The 20,118-nt window shown below is 37.1% G+C and overlaps 1 protein-coding gene across 2 annotated transcripts in view; it reads right to left on the bottom strand.

The window, feature by feature from the left end:
- Positions 1 to 14,521, bottom strand: part of LOC133841484 (AF4/FMR2 family member lilli) — a 36,403-nt gene extending 21,882 nt beyond the window's left edge. Inside the window, exon 1 of one of the 2 annotated variants that reach the window (XM_062274008.1) lies at positions 13,638 to 14,521. In XM_062274008.1, the coding sequence (XP_062129992.1) occupies positions 13,638 to 14,111 (474 nt within the window). In that variant the 5' untranslated portion in view covers positions 14,112 to 14,521. The remainder of the gene's footprint in view (positions 1 to 13,637) is intronic. The other variant, XM_062274007.1, reaches the window with a different exon arrangement.
- Positions 14,522 to 20,118: the final 5,597 nt, after the last annotated feature.

Genomic DNA, 20,118 nt, shown 5'->3' on the forward strand with positions numbered 1-20,118 from the left:
GGCGACTCGACTGACGCAGATGACCCATGCTAATTGGCTAATTGCGTTTAATGGCCTCTTAACACACACACACACACACACAGTTGCCTGGAAGCTGTGCAAATTGTTTAATTAAAATATACATTTAATGTGTCTATGCGTCGGAGCTCATTAGTTAGCCAAGTTGGCCACACACACGCTTAAGCTAATGTCTAAGAGCAGGATGTGTATTTTCATTTTTAATAATTTGTTAATCGTAATTGGCAAAGTGCTTAAACTAGCCAAAAAAAACAAAGCTACAGGTGAGTGGACTCGACTGAGAGATACCTACTATATTGTAATAAAGCCAAAATATACCAAATTAATATACCGAATAATATATAGTTGGTATACCCATTTGCAATAAAATAATATTCTAAAAATATACTAAATAAAATATACCGAACAATATATTTGGTATATCGGTATGGTACTACATTCGAGTGAGCTCGACTGTGACATACCCGCTGCCCTCTTGCAATAAAATCATAAGCAACAAATATACCAAATAAAATATACCAAAGGTTTTATTTGGTATATCGGTGTAGTAGTCGAGTGGGCTGGGCTTTGAAATATCCGTTACCCATTTGAAATAAAAACATTTTCTAAACATATACCAAATAAAATATACTGAAGGCTGTATATACAATATTATATCGTTATAAACTATATTTTAAATATACCACAGAACACAAAATATACCAGATTGTTGGCCAAAGCAATTAAGACTTGATTGCAGTAGGTGTTTTTGCAATACAAAAATCAAATCCTAAATAACTTCTACAATTTTTATCCGATTGCAATGAAATTTTTGGGAATCATAAATACTGTTGTTATTTTTGAATGCACCAAAAATCGATATTCTTATTAGTTTTTTTTAGTTGTTAACAACAAAGCTGTGTGGTATTCAGTTTAAAATATACTAAATTAATATACCACAAAAATACCAAAGGCTGTATTTGGTAAGCCGGTATATTACTGCATTGAAAATATACCGTAAAGTATAACAAATAAACCAGATTGTCAACCAAAACAACTAAATCAAGTTTGCGGTAGGCGTTTTGTGGCATACAAAAGTATTTCTTAAATAACTTCTGCAATTTTTAATCGCTCGAAATCATAAATACTGTTGTTATTATTGCGACTCTAGCCTTAAAATTATGCTTGTTATTCTATTTTCCTAGATTTTCGGAGACGGAAGTGGGCGTGGAAAATATGCAAAACTGTAATGCGAACTTAAAAAGCGTGCATAAATAAGTGCTGTCAAAAAAATTATAGCTCTAGCTCTTATAGTCTCTGAGATCTAGGTCTTCATACTAACGGACGGACAGATAGACAAGAATGGATACTTTATGCCTTATAATACCTTTCTACCCTATAGATAGCGGGTATAATTAGCTACCGTCTCTCGAAATCTTGTTCACATCAAAAGCTATACACGGAAGTTGTTCAAGAAATATTATAAAACGACACTAAAACGTTTATTTTCAACAATCTGGGCAATTACAACAGAAATGAAGTGGAAAAACTAATTAAAATATGGGCAAAAGCTAAGCCATAAACAGTCGTAAATAAAGTCAGCTGATTTATGAGCCACTAAGAGCAGGCAGATGAAGATATAGATACAGTTGCAGTTGCAGTTGCAGATGTAGATACAGTAGCGGAGTCTAAATTTAAAAGAGCTCTCAGCTTGGCCCGTTAAGAGTGCTTGGCAAAGTGCAACACGATCATCGTCCGCGTTGTTGCCCTTTTTTTCGCAGAGCACCTTGTTTGCAAGCTGCAAGTAATTTATGTCGCTGCGCGCCAAAAAAGATAAATTCCAACCAAGTGGCGTCGAGTGGAGTGCATATGCCACATGTGGCACAAAGTGGAAAAGTGGCAACAACAGCAATATTGAGCTATAAATGAAAACTGCAAATCGCAATTGTCGTCGCTGGCTTTTCGGGTGAAATGCGATACTGCCGCATGATTAATTTGATAGGGCCTCGAGGAGGCAACTTGCAACTGGCAACAATGCTGAAACGTTCGCTTATTAGTTTGTATGGCCGTGCAACACGTTGCATGTCAATGCCTATAATTAAGCATGCGAAAACATAGTTTCTGAAATGAAAACAATGCGGGCATAGACAACACTCCACTCTCTCTTCGCTCTCCTCCCCGCCTATCTTGGCCATTTTCATTAATGGTCCACATAGAAAATACGCGTTGCCGCCTCTCCTCCACCTCCTCTTCATTACCCCCCTTGGGGTGTCCCCTTTAGCCTGCTCTGCTATTGTCTTGCAGCGCATTGCACTTTTTTGTCTGTTGCATTGTTTGCAGCCGTGTTTTGATTTCAGCATCAGCATCATCATCAACAACAGCAACAGCAGCAGCCACAGTTGTCAGCGTCGCCTTCCCGCCATCAACACACCGCACACTCATAGACAACACTCCCCAAAAACCGAGAAAATGAAACAAAAACGAACTGAGCTCAGCCCCCCTCCTGGGGCTGTCATTATTTCAACGTTTTTCTCTCGCATTGTTTTGTTTGCAGCTATTTGTACCCTGCACTCAAAAGAGCAGCAAAAAGGGGGCGTCACACTTGTGACTTGCGACATGCATGGCAAGCACCGGAAGTGGGCGGAAGCTATATTTATGTACTGTGAACTATAGAACTATCGATATGCGGCGCAATCGATAGTACTTGATTATTTATTGATAATAAACTTCGATAGTAATAATATATCAATAGAGTTGGAGAAAGATCGATATTCGACGTCATCGATAGTAATTGATATTTATCGATAGTAATAATATTTCAATCGATTTGAAGAACCACCGATATTCGGGCCATCGATAGTACTCGTCGATAGTAATGATACATAAATATATTGAAGAACTATTCTGCTCCATCGATAGAATTTGATAATTATCATGATCATGACACATCGTAAGTCTCGATTTAAGACTTCAAGTCATACATTACACTAAAATTTATGCATAATATAAAGAATGTAAGTCTACAGAAATCTTAAACAAATTTGCCCCAAAAATCTTTGTAATTAGTTCTATATTTTAACCTTACACACATCACATTTAAGTTCACTACCTCAAAATAAAGAAGAGAAAAAAAGGAATTATGAATTTAATTACTCATATTTAAAAGTGTATTGTGTGTATTTATGTTATGATTAATTATGTTAATTTTAATGAAATGATTCATGCCAATTTCTTAGACACTTTATTATCGAATTAACTTCACAAAAAATCGCTACATTTTATTCCAGAGGACACCACTTTCTATAGTCCATATGACTTGATACAGCACTATCGATAGTAACAATAATGTCATCGATAGTAACGATAGTGGTATCAACAGCAACGATAGTGTTATTAATAGTTACGAAAGTGCTGTCGATAGTAACGATTGTTCTATGGATAGTACTCCACCTCTAAATAAAATACTAAACACTAAATACATGAAGAGCAAAGAATTAAAATGTAAATAAATTACAGGGTATCTCCCCATTGTACACTAATTCTACTGCCGCATTCCTGACAAGCACTTTGGGTAGCTTTTCGGTTTGTTTCGGTTTGCGGAAAGGACTGCGATGGCGACTGCAACTGCGAGGTCTCTTGGCCGACGTCGTTTCGTCGCTTTTTTTTTTTTGGCCGCTTGGGGCGCTCTGCATTGAAATGCAAATGCAAATTCAGAGAGCGCCGCCGCCCCCGCCCCCTGATGATGTGATGCGGTGCGATGCAATGGATGCAGCGCACCCACGTTTCCGTGACCTTTATGGGCTACACATTTGACCTTATTACGAGCATTTCAATTTGTTGCTGCCACAGCAGAGCTTTACACTAAAGCCATGAAATTAGTTTTGAGCATTTTGCCATAAAAGTGTAATAGCAAATTGTTGAGGTTTTTATTTTGTATTATTATTATTTTCGTTTCGTTGCTATTTTTTTTTTGCTATCCTTGGCTATCTTGGCATGCAGATATCTTCGAATGATAGCTTTGACCTAGGAAATGATTGTCTGCTTTGTTTGTTTAAAGCTTCAACGCTGCCAGCGCTGTTTGTGTAGATACTTTTCTGAGTAATTGAATAGATGATATCAACCTTCGGTTGGGGCCATTAAGGCGTGACTCTACGAGAAGAATTGTTGTGTGGATAAGCGCTGAGATTTGGCCATAAAACTTGCAATAAAATGCAAAGTGCTATTTAATGCTGAACCCAACACAACATTAACGTTATATTGGAGAGTTGCAATGTGATTAGAGCAGAGTTGAGGTTAACTTTGAACAACTCTGAAAAGTATTGTTTGGATTTGCCTTTAATTTGAATATAATGCTGCAATTAAGTGCAAAGCGATATTTATGTCTTTATTTAATGTAATATTGGCGAAGTAAAATATGATTAACGAGTAGTTATGATTATGCTATAGCCTTTAATAAGTGTTAACGGGGTATAATGTTTGGTATTGTTTAAGTTATGTCTTAGCCTTCAACAAGTGACTCTCGCTTTTTTCCGATACTCTAAAAAATATTGATTGGGAGTGGTAAACATATAAAATTAAAATCTCACTATAACGCCGCAGTTAAGTGCAAAATGTTATTTAGATTTTTATTTGGTTTTTTTTTAGAATATTAAATGTGACGCTTAAAAAAAGTGGAGTGCTTGACATAGGCAAATTAATTTGGTTTAAATCTAACTACTGCAATTAAGTGCAAGTGCTTCCACATTAATGATATGTTAAGAATTGAAATATGATTAAAGCAGCGTTGAGATTATGTTTTAGCTTTAAAAAAAAGTCTCTCGCCTTGTCTTCTCTTTTTCTGAAAAGTATTTTTTGGCAGAATAATAATTATAATATATTTAACTAAAATCCGACTATAACACTGCATTTAAGTGCAAAGTGTGAGGTTTGTATTTAATGTAAAGTTGGGGTATTTAAATATTATTAGGGCGAAGTTAAAGTTATGGTAAATCTTTTAAAAAATGTATGCGGAGTTCTTCAGCAATTTTGAAGAAGCAAATATATTTGGATGTAGCCTAACTGCAATTAAGTGCAAAGTGCTATTTTGATGTTTACTTAATGTAATATTCTGGAATTTGACATATGAATAAATAAGAATTCAGATTATATTTTACCACTTCCGAAAATAATTGTTTGGGACAGCGAAAAAACTTGTTTGAAAAAAAATTCTCTCGCTTTGTCTTTTATATCTCTGAAAAGTATTCTTTGGGACATAAAGCTAAAATCTGACTGCAATTAGGTGAAATGTGATATTTACATTATTATTAAATCAGAATTAAGAATTTATTTTAGCTCTTCCAAAAAATAATTGTTTCGGAAAAGCGAAAAAAACTTGTTTGAGTGTTGGCAACCACAATAATTTGATATTGGGAATTGATATACATATCCACAAAGCAGAGTTGAGGTTATGTTTTAGCCTTTAACAAGTGTAAGCAGCATATATTTGTCTCACTCTCTCTTTCCCCCTTGCCTGGCTGAGAGTTCATCAAGTGTAAAACAAAACAAAAAACTAGAAAAAAAAACTCAACAGAGCAGCAAATTTCAAAAGGCGGAATTGTGCCGATAACAGCAACAACAACACAAACAAGAGCAGCAACAGCATTGACTACAACAACAACAACTGTAACAACTACAACTACAAGGTAGACGAAATTAAAGTAAAGCAGCCCGCAGTGAACGCGTTTCGCTGCGTTTGCTGCGTTCCCCTTCAGCGGCCACCCTCAACGACGCCAACTTCGACTGCGACTGCGACGCTGGCGTTAGCGTTGCGCATGCGTACCTGTTGCCTCTGCTGCTGCGCAGTCGACGCCGCAGCTCATGACTCAATGGAACATCGTCGCTTGGGCTGTCAACTCTTTTCTTTTTTTTTTCGTTTTATTTCGCTTTTTTTTGTTGAGGGGGGAAGCATATCGCTGTTTTTTGAGTCGTGCAACATGTTGGCGGAAATAATAAATTCTAGCTCGACAACAATACCTACATGTTGCTCCTCTTCTTCTTGTTGTTGTTGTAGCCGTTTAGCATGACGTATGAAAGAGAGAGAAACACAAGAGAGTGCTACAAACAATTACGAGTTGTCAGCATTCAAGAAGAAATCAAAAGGATTGCGAGTGAAATTATTATTTGTTTTATTTTGTTGCTTTGCTCATGTAACTGGGAAATTTCTTTTCTACACATATATTTTTGTTATCTATTCGCTGCTGCCTTTGATCCGTCTGCCAAAGCAGACCTCAAGCGTAACAACTAAATTAACAGCGTTTAAATTAAAACGCATTAAAAGAGCGCAGCAAAGACGCTGAGAAGCAACCACAAAAAAACTCAGCGCGAGTGAAGTGAATAATAATAGCTTGGTGGGAAATTCAATTGTTTCTTTTTTTTCGGGAGTTACAATTTTTGTTTCTTTTTTTTGGGTCTGTGAGTCAGTCATAGGGGTTGGATTGGGTTCTGGATAAAAAAGCGTGTGAAAGACTTCACGGAATTCGGAAAAACATTCAAAGTGCGCAATTTCATGTTAATGCGCAGTCTAAAAATAAGAAAATTAATCTATTTAAAGTGTGCTCAACTAGAATATACCTGGTAAACAGTTGTATATGAAATTGATCACAGGGCAAAAGAAGAATTACTGTCTGAAAATATCGAATAATCCCTGAGATTGATAAGTTTACACAGGTTAAAAAAAAACCATGACAATATGATACTATATGATGAAAAACTTTGATTGAACAAATGTTACTTACGCAATAAATTACTCGATAACGCAATTCACTTTTAAGTTAATTTTGATGTAAATATTTGTAACCCTATAAGAACATCAAATCATAGTATTTATACAGTTAAAAAACATAACAATATAATGGTAAAATTCACCACGTATAAACATCATCTATAATGTCGATAAAAGCACACATTTCGTTTATACAAAAATTTATGCAATTATCTGCAATGTGCAATAAAGATTTTTTTTCACGAAATTGAATATACGATCTTACAGCATTCTTAGTACAACATAATATATTTGTAATAATAATATATGATCCAAAAATTCATCAACTGTGCACTTATCTGCCTTGCATTTAAGTTAAAAGAGTACATAAACTTCCTTTTGTGCAATTTTCACTTAATTATGTGTACCTCGTATTTTAGATGTGATATTAAATATAATATTGATAGTTGAATATAATTTAAAGCGTCACAGAAACCTCTAATTCATTTACATATACTAGTGGCCACTAAGTGAGTTTATACTTTTATCCTTCACCTAACGGGTATACGAAGTTAAAACTTCCTCTAAGCAAACACAGCAGACAAATGGAAATGCTAATGTGGAAGCAGATACTTCAAAATAAAAGAGGGATGATATGTATAGCACAAACTTTCTTGCCACAAGAGAAGAAAAGATAAGAGTGCGACCCTTCCGCTGGATGCCGTTGGAATTCATACACACTTATGGTAATTATGCCCCAGTCAGCTCCATCTGTGTAGATCTGTGCATCACTAATGGCAAAGAGTAAGCACAATTTCATAGCTCTTGGCCAGGCGCACTTGAAGCACTTTACTTCACTCCACTCCAGCACTCGGGCAACGTGAAGTTAAATCGCTTTCAATGGCAAAGCTAATTGTGGAGCCATTGCTGCTTCGACTGGCATTTAAATGATGGCCTAAACGCAAATAGCGTCGCACCAAATGTGGCCCAGGCAGCAACCTGTCGCCACATGCCACATGCCACCACATGTTGCATGCCTCACGGCGTTGCCGTTGCCATTCGCAGCTCTCGGAGCTTACAACTCGTTACCCAAAAGCAAGCAAACTGTATCAATGTGTCAATCAAACGCTGGCCACGCTGACAGATTGCTCGTTGTCTCGAAGTTGCCATGGAAATGGCTTAATTGGCCAACAAGGCGCAGCAACAACAACTTAAACAACAACAACAGCTACAGCGACTGCAAAATGACCAAATATTATGGCCAAATAGTTTCCGGTATGGAAAATTCCTAATGAGCTGGCGACGATTTCACACACAGCCCAAAACCAAATGCTTTGCGAAGGCATTTTCCATATGGACAACTCCACTCGAACTTGAAGTTAGGCACTCAGTCTGTTAGTAAGTTAGTTAGTTAGTTTGTTAGTTGGTTGGTTAGTTGTTTGCTTGGTTAGATGCCACAGTTTGTTGCTTTCTTTCTTTGGCTGTTAAACGCATTCTTTCGCTTGGCGCTATAGCAGCACCCAAGTGTGTGGTCAAAGAAAATTGATAGGAAAGACAACATTGAATGAATTGTTGACTACCAAATACTCTTTCAGTAAGAATGCATTATGCGAAGAAGAAAAAACTTGGCATTTAGACAATAGTTCCTAAGTAAAATTTATGAATTGATTACAATATAACCATTAGAAAAATTAAACGTTCAAAGTTCTTATTGAACTGACTTCTAACTCATTAAATAGCCTATTTAAATGGCAATCAAGAAACATATTAAATGCTATTGAAGTCTGTAAGTAAAATTTATGTTCAATCAAAGCATGTCAAGGATTATATTTTAAGTCAAAAAACAATTCTAAATTTTACCAAGTTATTTAATAATCTGTCTTTAATGTATACCAAAATATATTAAATGCCATACAAAATTTATTAAAACCTTGTTTTGTAAAACTATATTATTACATAAAATGATAATTATACAATCCATAACGATTTCTGCATTCATAAACCCAATTAGAATGCTTTCTAAAGATTAGAAACTTTAATGTAAAAAACTATTTACTGATTACCAAATTATTTATTAAATTGCATTAAAAGTCAGTCAACAATGTCAATTCAAAGTGAATTCTTTAAAAATGTTAAATGCTTAAATAGATCATAATTTAAAAAATTAACTCCTTGAAATTGAAATTGTTATATTTGAATATTAATCACACACAATTTCAATAACAAGGCATCACAAGAAAAAAAAAATAAGAAAGCTACAGTCGAGTGTGCTCGACTATATACCGTAAAAATACTAAAAATATACCAAAGGCATATTTATAGCGTACTACATTATAAATATACCATATCAAATATTGTAAATTGTCAGCCAAATCAACTAAGAACCTTAGTAAGTAGACGGGTTTGTCTATACAAAAGTATTTCTTAAATTTATTTAGGTATTGTAGTATTTCCACAATATTTATCTGATCGCAACTAAATTTTCAGGAATATTAAATACAATAGTTATTATTGAATGTACCAAAAACCAATCTTACTTCAAAATGACGCTTGTTATTTGATTTTTACCAATTTGCGGGTGCGAAAGTAGGCGTGGTCAAAATTTAAAACAAACTTAATCTGCGAGCAAGCAAAACAAATCTCATAGTTTCTGAGATATATGTGTTTATACATACGGACGGACAGACGGACATATAAATATCGTCTATGTTATGGGTATAAACTCTATATAACTTTAAGAAGAAATTGTTAATATATTTCCTATATCCGACCAACTGCTACCGATAGCTACTGTTACTTGTCTGCAGTAGCGCATAGCAATCTAAAAAACACAAAATAAAAGAAGACGAAAAAATCTGTCGAGTTTTGTGTGTTGGTTTTAATTACGTCTAGCCGAGACACGCACCATCTCCATCTCCATTTCCATTTTCATCTTGTGTTCGCCGCTTTGGCTGCATTTTTGTTTGGTTGCTTGGAATTTCGGGAACCGTTTCGCAAATTGTCTCGACAGTTGCAACATATTGCGATTGCCGTTGCGGCTCTTATTCAATGAAGAAACTTAAATTGTTATGATTTCTTTCCCTCTCTTTCGCTCTCTCTGTATCTCTCCATCTCCCTCGCTCTTTCGCCTCATTCACACTGTTCTTGTCGCTCGAACATTGTTGCAAGATTTATTCCATTCATTACACTGCCTCGGCTTGCGAGTCATGAATAAAACATCGGGGCGAGAGCACGTTAACCCATTTCCATTTATCTCGAATTTTCGTGCAATTTTCTTCATGCAAAAATAACATACATATAGATTGGATGATATGTCTGTCTGTCCGGTCTGTCTGTCTGTCCGTCTGTCTGTTGATATAGCCATTAAGCTATTTTAACGCAATACGCGCAAAACTTCGACTATAAATAAATACAACACTTGCGTCTCTCCTCTTCTCTCTCTTCTGGGTTGAGGAAATTCTTCGTGCGGTCTCTGGATGAATTTATGTGGGACCTGTCCGATTTCAGTTTCCTTCCCCTGTATCCCCTTCACCTCCTCTTCCTCCTCTTTTCCTCCGCTTCTCTGCTGAAATGCGAGCGAGTCTCATATGCAAAATCAACAGTCGACCTGCGACTGCTCCCCGCCTACCTCCCTCTTCCTCCCTCCCCCTCCCAACACACACACACACACGCACTCACACTCACACTGCCGACGATTGACGAGCCAAATGGAAATGTGGCATCACGGTGGCATTTTCAATTCCAATTCCAATTGCAAGCACCAAGAATCCCGCACAAAATCTCAAACACATCTGCACGCTTCTCTATATATACTATAAATCTATAATGATGTTGGGATTTCGTGTCGTTTTCTTTTAACCAACTCACTCAGCCAATTTTTATACCCGATGATCAGAATTTAGAAAGGGTATTTTAATTAGAAACAGACAACACAAGGCTGAGTGCTTAATTCAGGGACCCAAAAAGGAATAACATAAAAAAGTATATTCTAAAAAAAAAACTTTACAAAAAAAAAACAAAACTCGAAATAGTATAAAATTTGTTGAAAAAAATAATTATTAATTCTTAAATTGTCATTATAGGAAAAAATATAATACAACTTTAACAAACAGACACAAACAACTTTAACAAACCTACACAACGGGTAGGGAAAAGTCATGTATATTATTTTTTATGACAACTTAGAAACATATTAAACTTCTATATTCTTTTATAAATAATATAAATCGTAATTTCGTAATCGTAATCGTAATCGTAATAAATAATAACTAAAGAATTTTCAAAATTTGAATTTGAAATTTTCGAATTCTTTGTTTTTTGTTTAATAAATATTTTAACTATCCTAAAATACTGTAAAATAATTTTTGGCAGATATAAATATTCGTCTCATGTAATGTAATGGCATATAATTATTTAAATTGAATTAAATAATTCAAAAAATATATAGAACAAATCAAATTTTAAAATTAAAGTTGATTTTTGTATAAAAAAAAGAATAAAAATCATTATCATTAAGAAAATATCTTAGTGAGTTTGCTCATAGTAGAATTTATATTAAATTGTATAATTAAATGTAAATTATTTTCAAACGTAGTTCTTATTTCAAAATAGATTCTTAAAAAAAAGTAAATAAATAAAATAATAAATAGTTATTATTTAATCACACTCTCTAAATATAATATCAGGTATTCTCATAGTCAATAACATTTTTCTTCAAATTTCCAAGAATATTTTTGCGCTTGAAGAAGCCGCAAGAAAAGTTTGTGTTCAAAATATTGATTTAGCGTGCAAATATTTAGTTTGATAAGTTTTCCTGCATAACACGCAGAATTCGTGGAAAAAACAATAAAGTTTTTTACCACTTGGAGATGGATTAATCGACTATAATATATTTTAGGCAAATGACCTTAAACAAATAGACTTATTTTTTATGGACAGCTAGCTTAATTTTTTTCCTACCGCTTTCATGGCCATGACCAAAAACTACAAAAAATAAACGGAAAAAAAAGAATGCAGCAAAGTTTTTCCTACATTCGAAATTCTTCACTAATTAGCTGGCGAATTGTTAATAATTCAGGCCATAAACATAAGGCTAAATTGTTGTTTATAAACTTGGCAGAGGAGGTGGGAACTGTGATTAGGTTCGCACTCGACCTGTAATTAGGCAAAAGCAAGAATTCTGGAAATTTATTTACATTTCAGTTTGAGTTTGAGTCATTAATTAAGGCTGCAAAGGTCATGAAAAAACATTGGAAAACGAAAAGCAGCAACAACTACAACAATTAAAAGCGGGCGTCACGATTACTCGGTATCTGTCAGATACTTTTCAGCAGCAACTTGATGGCCTTTTGTCTATCTGCCACTCACTCCCCCCCTCTCTCTCTCCCCTATCTCTGTCTCTCTTTTTTGCAAATGGATATGCCACTGGCGACTGCCTCATTACGAAATGTCGCCAAGATTTGTGGCTTTAATAGACGCCGTTAAAATCGTAATGGGTAAAAGCAGCAGCAACAACAACAGCAACAACAACAACAGCAGCAGCATCAGCGACTGTTGCCTGTTTATTATTTGTATTTCTCTTTATGATTGTCACTCGATACTCATTGTTGTTGTTGTTGTTGGCCACACTTGAATGGCGCTGAGGCGCATAATTTGAATTTTTCTAACGCAGCTGCTTGGCTCACACAACGCTTTCTCCTCCCTCCTCCACCCCTCGATAGTAGCAGTGTGGGTGGTGAAAGAGGGGGAGGAGGAGGGAGTTGCTTGGCCGCCTTGGCATGCCCAAGAGTTCATTGCATTGGGTTTTCACTTTCAATTGGCAAAACCGCATCGACATCGACATCGAGAGACAGCTGCTGTCAAAACAGTCGACGCATCGTCGCTTGGATACCGTTAAGCCAAGAGTGAAGCGACGAAGAAGAAGAAGAAGAGACAACGTCACACAGCTTTGGCCGGCAAGTTCAATTGCAAGCAGATTACGGATTACCCAACACTGTGCAACGCTCGCTGGCGCCATCTAGCGTCGAGCGGGCGTTGTTTTATAACCTCGACAGGCAACTTTAAGATGTCAACAAAAAAAAAGATGTCTTCATTTTGTGCGTTTTAGACCATGACCGAAATACGTATTGCGCTATAAGCAATTTGCTTGCCAGTCAACAAAATTGACATTTAGGCTAATTGTCGCAATTTGTTTAGGCTCAAAAAAAAAAACAGTCTAAACGAAGTAGCGAGTTATGTGTTTAGAACAAAGATTTACAAAATAATAGACCACAATTTGTAACTGACACGAAATTATTATAAATTTCTTTAAATGCCCATTTAATTTTAATGACACTATTTATGAACTATGTATTTTTTTTAGTTGTCGCTTATTTTGACAAAGAATGAAAATTGCTTTGGCTACGTGCATCTAATATTTCGTCTTTGTGCGTCACATGTGATAAAATGTTCTCAGAGAACAGCAAGCACTTTGCATGCATGTATGTGTGTGCCCAATTAAGCTATCCTCTCATTGATGTTAATGTTACAACTCTTGTTGTGCGTAGTTCTCGCATTGATCAAGTTGCCATCTCTGTTACGCACACGCACTTCACATGGCATCCATTACATTTTCACACACATAAATCAAGTTGACCTTAAAACAACAAAAAAAGTTTGTCATAACATGGCCACCCTGTCGGAGCATCCTCCTCTGTTGTTGTCGCTGTCACACTAACACGCAGGCAACGAACGGGCGGCACTAGACGTAGAGGGAGAAGGCAGGCTGTCAAGGCTACACAACAGCGAACAAGGAAAACAACAAGGTGACATAAATATCCAGTTGCTTTGCACAAAAGGAAACTCAACTTTTTGCACACAAGTAGAAGAAAGAGAAGAAGAAGAAGCAGCAGAAGTTACTAACCTGTAGCGACCAAGCGACGGTAAGATTCAGATTCCTCTTTTCCTGCTGCTGTTGTTGCTGTAGTTGTTGTTGTTGATGTTGTAGTGGTGGCAGCTGATTAGCCGACGCAGTGTTAAAATGTGTCAAATTGTTGCTGCCACTGCTGCTCGTGTGACGACGCGCTGGCAGCGCTGGCGGCGGCGTCAAACAGGGTGATTGCAATTCCAGCTCCACCTCACCCTCCCCATTCTCTTCTGGCTGCATGGCCTCAATCGCTGAAATCGGAATCTGTGGTGTCTTCTTTGCCAATGCCAACGCAATGCTCCCATTCCCATTCCCACCACTGTTGTTGTTGTTGTTCAGTGAAAGCGAACGCGCAAAAGAACTTTTAAAGTAGCGACAAGGCATCTGGAAATCAAAGTCTGGCGGCGTCAACGCATCCGCGGCAGAAGCAGCAGCAGCAGCTGGAAAACTAGCTGGCATTGTATTTTGCATACCGGATTTTAATTCGATTTTCGATTATAAATTTCTTTCTTTTTTTTCTTTTACTTTGCTTTTGCTCGCTTTTAATTTCGCATTGTTGATGTTTTTCCTATTGCGCTTTTGATTTTCGTGTGTTTAGTGCATTTTTTCACGCACGTTTTTGACACACACTCACACACACACACGCGAGCACTGGACATACACACACAGACACAAAGACTGCAAAATTATGCACAAACGAATTTTGCTGGAGGCAGAATTAGATGTTTTGCCAATTCAATTTCAATTGCAATTATTTTTTATGGCAAGCACTATTTTTCAAATCAAATTGAACTTTTTGCGAATTGTTTCGCGCGCTTGCGAATAAAACTTGTACACTGCGAACCGCAACGGAACACGACACGATCGTTCAACTTCTCTCTCGAGAATGAGCGGCAACGCAGAGAAAGAGAGCTTTCTTTAAAGCTGCGCGATGTGACCACTGGCAATATTTCAAAAATGTCAAACAGATATACCAAAATTAAAAAATAAATTCCCCTGGTCATACTTCACATGGTATATTTTCTAAATCTATTGTTAGACCACTGTAATGCTCTTAACTAATGTTAAGTAACAACTGCAGTTTTACATTTTCAAAGATCCGAAAAGTATGCAACGAAAATTTTCTGAACTGCTCAATTTAGTTACTTTTGAAAGTATGCAACAAAAATAGTTCATTTTAAAACGTTACTTTTTTGTAATTACTGAGCACGTTTCTAATGGCTGTGCAATCGCTTAGCTTTAAATTATTACCCAATTTGTAACACATAAAACCAGCTGCCAGCCAGGCGTATCAGAATATTGAGAACTAATCCCACTGCCGGCGGTCGGTGCAAACATAATCCCCACACAAATCCCCTCAAACTTAATGTCGCGTATCTAAATAGGCGGACAGCTTGCCAATCAAATTGATTGTGTAGCCTTGTGAATATGTTGTTGTGGTTTTTTGTTTATAGTTTTTTTTATTGTTAGTTCTATAAATGCTTGACAAAAATAAATAATGATGATACCGAGTGCTAAATGCCAGTTGAAACGTTTGACACTTTCAGTTTTTCAGTTTTTAATGAATGAAAAGGGGGGAACAGGTGATGGGAGCTCATCCTGTTGCAACTTGAAACTCATTAGTGCGGCGGCATGGGCATTACCAAAAATAGCCAGATCGAGATCGCCAAGATTACTCATCATCCACCTCACTATACAAAAATCACAAATCTCTTTCAGTTGCTATTTTTGTTGCCCACTGTGACTACATACAAAAGCGCCGTGCGCATGCCTTCTCGATTCTCAATTACATAAGGCTTATATAAGCACGGCGATGGTGTGAGCGAGACGACTAGTGTGTCGAGAGTACGTCGCGCTCTTGACAACAACACCAATACATTCTTTCATTCCTTACTCCAGCAGCGTCGGCAGCAAAGGCGAAGACGACGTCAAAGGCGACCACGTGACTGCAACAACCCCCCCAAAAAGCATCAGCACTCTCTCGCTCACAATGTTTTGGCTGCGCTGCTTGGTGCTGTGCTTGCTGCTTATTCTGCTGCTGATCGTTGTGCTCATAATTTGATATTCATTTTACAAGTGTTTCGGATTTGTGTCTGGCGCATTTATTACAAGTGTTGCTACCCAGTTGTTGTTGCTCTTGGAGCGAATCAGTTTCGTTTTTATTTTTGCGCACCGTGAGTTGATTTCATTTGAGCGTCATGTCTGCTGAGAGCAGTGCGAGCAGCAGCACCAGCAGCGGCAGCGAAGCGGAGAGAGAGCGTGAGAACATTATGGATTTATCAATAAGAGGTGAGTTTGCCAACACACCCCCCTCCCCATTGTTCACTTTAAATAAAACTCAACTCATTTGGCTGCCAATTCTTGCATATTTCCCCCCTCTTCACTCTGAGCGAAGAACACGTGTAGCGTGTGCTTTGTTTACACACATACAATCTCAGTGCGTGACTGAGATCTCTGTGTTTGCATGTGTGCAAGAAAGAGAGAGGAATCGTGCAATCGACAGCAGCCCATGTGACAATTTATTTGACTTTGCCTTCTTTTCGTAATGCGGCCAATTGCTTTTGCCCGGCGAATTGAGCAAATACAAGTAATCAAACAATGATATGGTTAAATTAATAATAGTATAATAATAACCCATAGAGTAGCGAAATGATTATTGCAAAAGAGCAAAACAAAAACAACAAGCGAGGCAGAGCTTTCAAGCCATGCTGCGCTGCTGAGCGGAAGCTCAAGGGCAGCAAATTCGTTGAGCTTTTGACCCAAGCTCGACGTGTAATGTGAGCTTTTAGATTGCATGCATAGATCTTGTGCTACTTTTAAGCGACATACCAATGAATAATGCATTGGTATTGGTAAATGAAAATATTATAAAATTAATTAGTTTAGCCGCAGATGTTTACCAAGTGATACTTATTATTGTAACACAGCCCCCTTCCCTCCTCTCCACAACCCTTTTAGATAAACAAGTTGCTAGTGAAGTTGAGTTGAGGCTGATCGATAGCTTTCCATTGTAGTGGCTTTCGGTTTTTATGGTCTTTGATATCAGACTAATTATAAATTAGACGCCAAAAAAAAAAATTCGATAAATTCGATTGGACAGCTCCTGTGGTTGTTGGCACTCACAACAATTGGACTTGTCCCCTCCACATTGATGAAATACCGGCGACCGACGCGACGACGACGACGTCGCCCCAATCAAAAATTCAAAAATCCAAAGCTAAAAATCGCCGTCATCGTCGACGTCCGTCGCCTTCGTTTTTGTGTTATCAATATCGGAGCCCAGCGACGAGGTTACCACGCGACTATAAATATTTACCCTCATGATTAGTGCTTTGGGGCGCACATAAAAAAATAGAAGAAAAAAAAAACAACAACACATTGATGATGAAAAATGGCGCTCAGCAAATGAAAATGTAGCGCGGTTTTAATTATCAACTTTTACGACTTCACAAAGTTCAAGTCTTCAATGTACTTGGGAGGGGGCGTGCCAACTTGCAGTCAAAGGGCATTCGAGTAATCATCAATGCTTAAAAGCTCTCTCTTACTGAGAGAGCGCGCGTTCAAAAGAGAGTGAGTTGCTCTCTCTCTCTCTCTCTCTTAGTTAGCAGCGTAATCAGATCACATGGTTTGCGGTCGCATTCGCAATCACAGTCGTCGCATTTGAAATATCCGTGACGTGACTAAAACCGGGCCGTTCACTTTTTGTTGTTGGCGTTGTTGTTGGCCTGATAACATCGCACGCGTCTGTCCCACTTCAACATAGACATGGAAAATTTGTCATTCGTTGTTTAACTGCAAGAGCCAGAGCTTGCAGCTTGCGTTGGGTCAGAGACCAAGTTCAAAGCTTCATTCACTCGCTTCTAATCACAATGGAGCATGCCATGAATTCTATATTCTATTTTCTATTTGTTTTTTTTATTTTTATTTTTGCCTGTCATCCAAATGCGGCGTTTTGTTATAGGTCCATTTTAATCTGTCCCAAATTAGAGCCATTAAAAAATAATAATATGCGACGCGAAATCAAAACATGAATGAAAAAAAAAACCTTCACACGCGTCTGGACACTTTTGGAAAATTTTTTTTTTGATTGAACTGAGTCAGGCGTTGTTGTGTGAGGTCGAAGCCCATGGACTTTTGCTTTTGGTGGCGTGATAAACTTGCCTAGACATTCAATTGTGGTGTGATAGAGCTAATGGTCAAGGAGGTGGGGGTGAAGCTTTCGATGCTCTGATAAAAGATCAGGAATTATTAGTCTTGTAAATTCCGAACATTTTCTTTTTGGTAGACAAGTTTTTTAAGGGCAGGTGCACTTACTTTGGACTTAACCAATTCTTTATGAAGTACTTAACTGAAATTAAAATCAAGGATAACTATACTCACTAAAAAGAATTCTATAAAAATCGAATCTTTAAGAAATTAGAACTGAAGTTTTTGAAGTAGAAATAATATAAAAATTAATTTTCTTAAAGAATATCAAAAAAAAAAAGTTATTATACATTGAATAAAGTACTTTACTGAAATTGAAATCAACAATGATTATACTCACTAAAAAAACCTCTGAAAATCGAAGATATTAGAGTTGAAGCTTTTGAAACAATTAAAGTAGAAATAATACAATAATTAGTTTTAAAATTATGAAAAAAAGTATAGCATAGAATTGTTTTTTGTTTTTCATTAATAAATAAATAAAACAAAGTAAAAAATATCTTCTCCCAATTTTTGTGTATTTTAATTTTTCAAAAAGTATAATAACCTTGATTATAAATTATTTTGAAGTACTAAATTTCATAATTAAAATAAACATTCTGCATTCTGAAAATATCAGTTAATCAGCTTTACCGCTCTTATTCCTTATTTTCTAATAGTTTCCACGAACTCAAGTTTGATCGTCATCAAGTTCCATAGAGTTTAATTATGCATTTCTTGCCAGCTCAGCAATGTGGCTATAAAATTCTGTTGTTGCCCTTCAAAAATTGTGCTTATTCCTCGTTTTGTTTTTTGCGATTGGACGAACGAACGGCTCGTCAAGCATTCAGTCTCGACTGGTTCCAGCCGATATTACGTCAATGTGCAATATAACAAGCAGCAACAACAACAGCAATAACAACAAAGCACAACAAAACACATAAACAAAATTGCAACGCCATCAAATGCGGTAATAAGCAGTCTATCTCACTCTCGCCCACCAACGGTCGCAGTCACTGGCAATAAAGAGAGCGAGAGCGAGAGAATGAGAGGGCAAACTGAGCTGAAATTGCAGTGCAAATGCAAATGCAAACACGAGAGAATGAGAATGTGAAAAGGGGAATGCGAATGGGAATGGGGGAGCTTTAATTGAGAAGCCGAAGCCGAAGCGTCGCCGGCGCCGTGGACAACGGCAACAATTACGACGCCAGAATTATTATTATGTCATACACATGCATTTCAACAACCGCAACAATGTGTGTGTGCGTAATTAGTGCAGTGGCTTTTGCGACGCGTGTGTGTTGTGATTGCAGCTTTTTTTTTAAATCAATGCGCCAGAACAACTTTGATAAACACGTGCTTAGATCGTTCAATGCCACGCAGACAAGATTGACAGCCAGAGAGAGCGAGATGAAGTCAGAGCGGGAGAGATAAACAAGTGAGAGAGTAGATTTGAGCTTGGCCTGCTTGGCAAGCCCTCCACGCAATTGTATGTAATGGCAATTGTATGCGTGTGCTTGCGTGTGTGTGTGTGTTTGTGTGTGGCACCGTTTTAATTAGAATGCGCCATAAAATACACAAAACGTTATATTCAACGGCCCATCAGCCACGCATATAAATTGCAAGCAATCAATTTGCAAAAATATAACACAAAAACGTACACACAAAACTAAACAAACATAGATGTTTGCGTGTGTGTGTGAGTGTTGGTGTGTTTATTTATTTATTGTATGCGGCAGCCAAAGAAACTCGTAAGAGAACTTTTATGATAGACGCCAAGCAATGACGAAGCAATGTGTATGTGTAAGAGTGTGTGTGTGTTTGTGTGCAGACTGCAAAGCAGACAAAAATCAACAAACAAAAAAGCATTAAATTATTTTTGAGCATTACATTCGCATCGAAATCGTAAACATAGAAAAGTGCTTAAAGTCAAAATGCAGAACTCGATTGAGCGACTAAGCGAAATAGATGTGTGGGAGAGGGAGAACGGCAGACTGTGAGACTGTGAAGCTGAGCTGCGAGAGCGAGGTGCAAATGAGAAAACATGAGTAAAACATACATAATTAGCACGTATCACAAACGAGCAGATGAGAGGAGAAGAGAAGGCCAAGCAAGCGCAAGAAGAGAGCCGAGCTTTGAAACACACGACTGACACAGCAAACGGGTTCTACAGTGGTGCACAGTGTGGCGAACACTGCGCGAATATGCTAATTGACATGTTAATGTGTGAGAAATGTGCTGATAATTATAAAAGGTGTCTGGGGTAGCCTTATAAATAATTATTTTAGACTAT

Source organism: Drosophila sulfurigaster, chromosome 3 (assembly GCF_023558435.1).
Source record: "Drosophila sulfurigaster albostrigata strain 15112-1811.04 chromosome 3, ASM2355843v2, whole genome shotgun sequence".
Classification (NCBI taxonomy): domain Eukaryota; kingdom Metazoa; phylum Arthropoda; class Insecta; order Diptera; family Drosophilidae; genus Drosophila; species Drosophila sulfurigaster.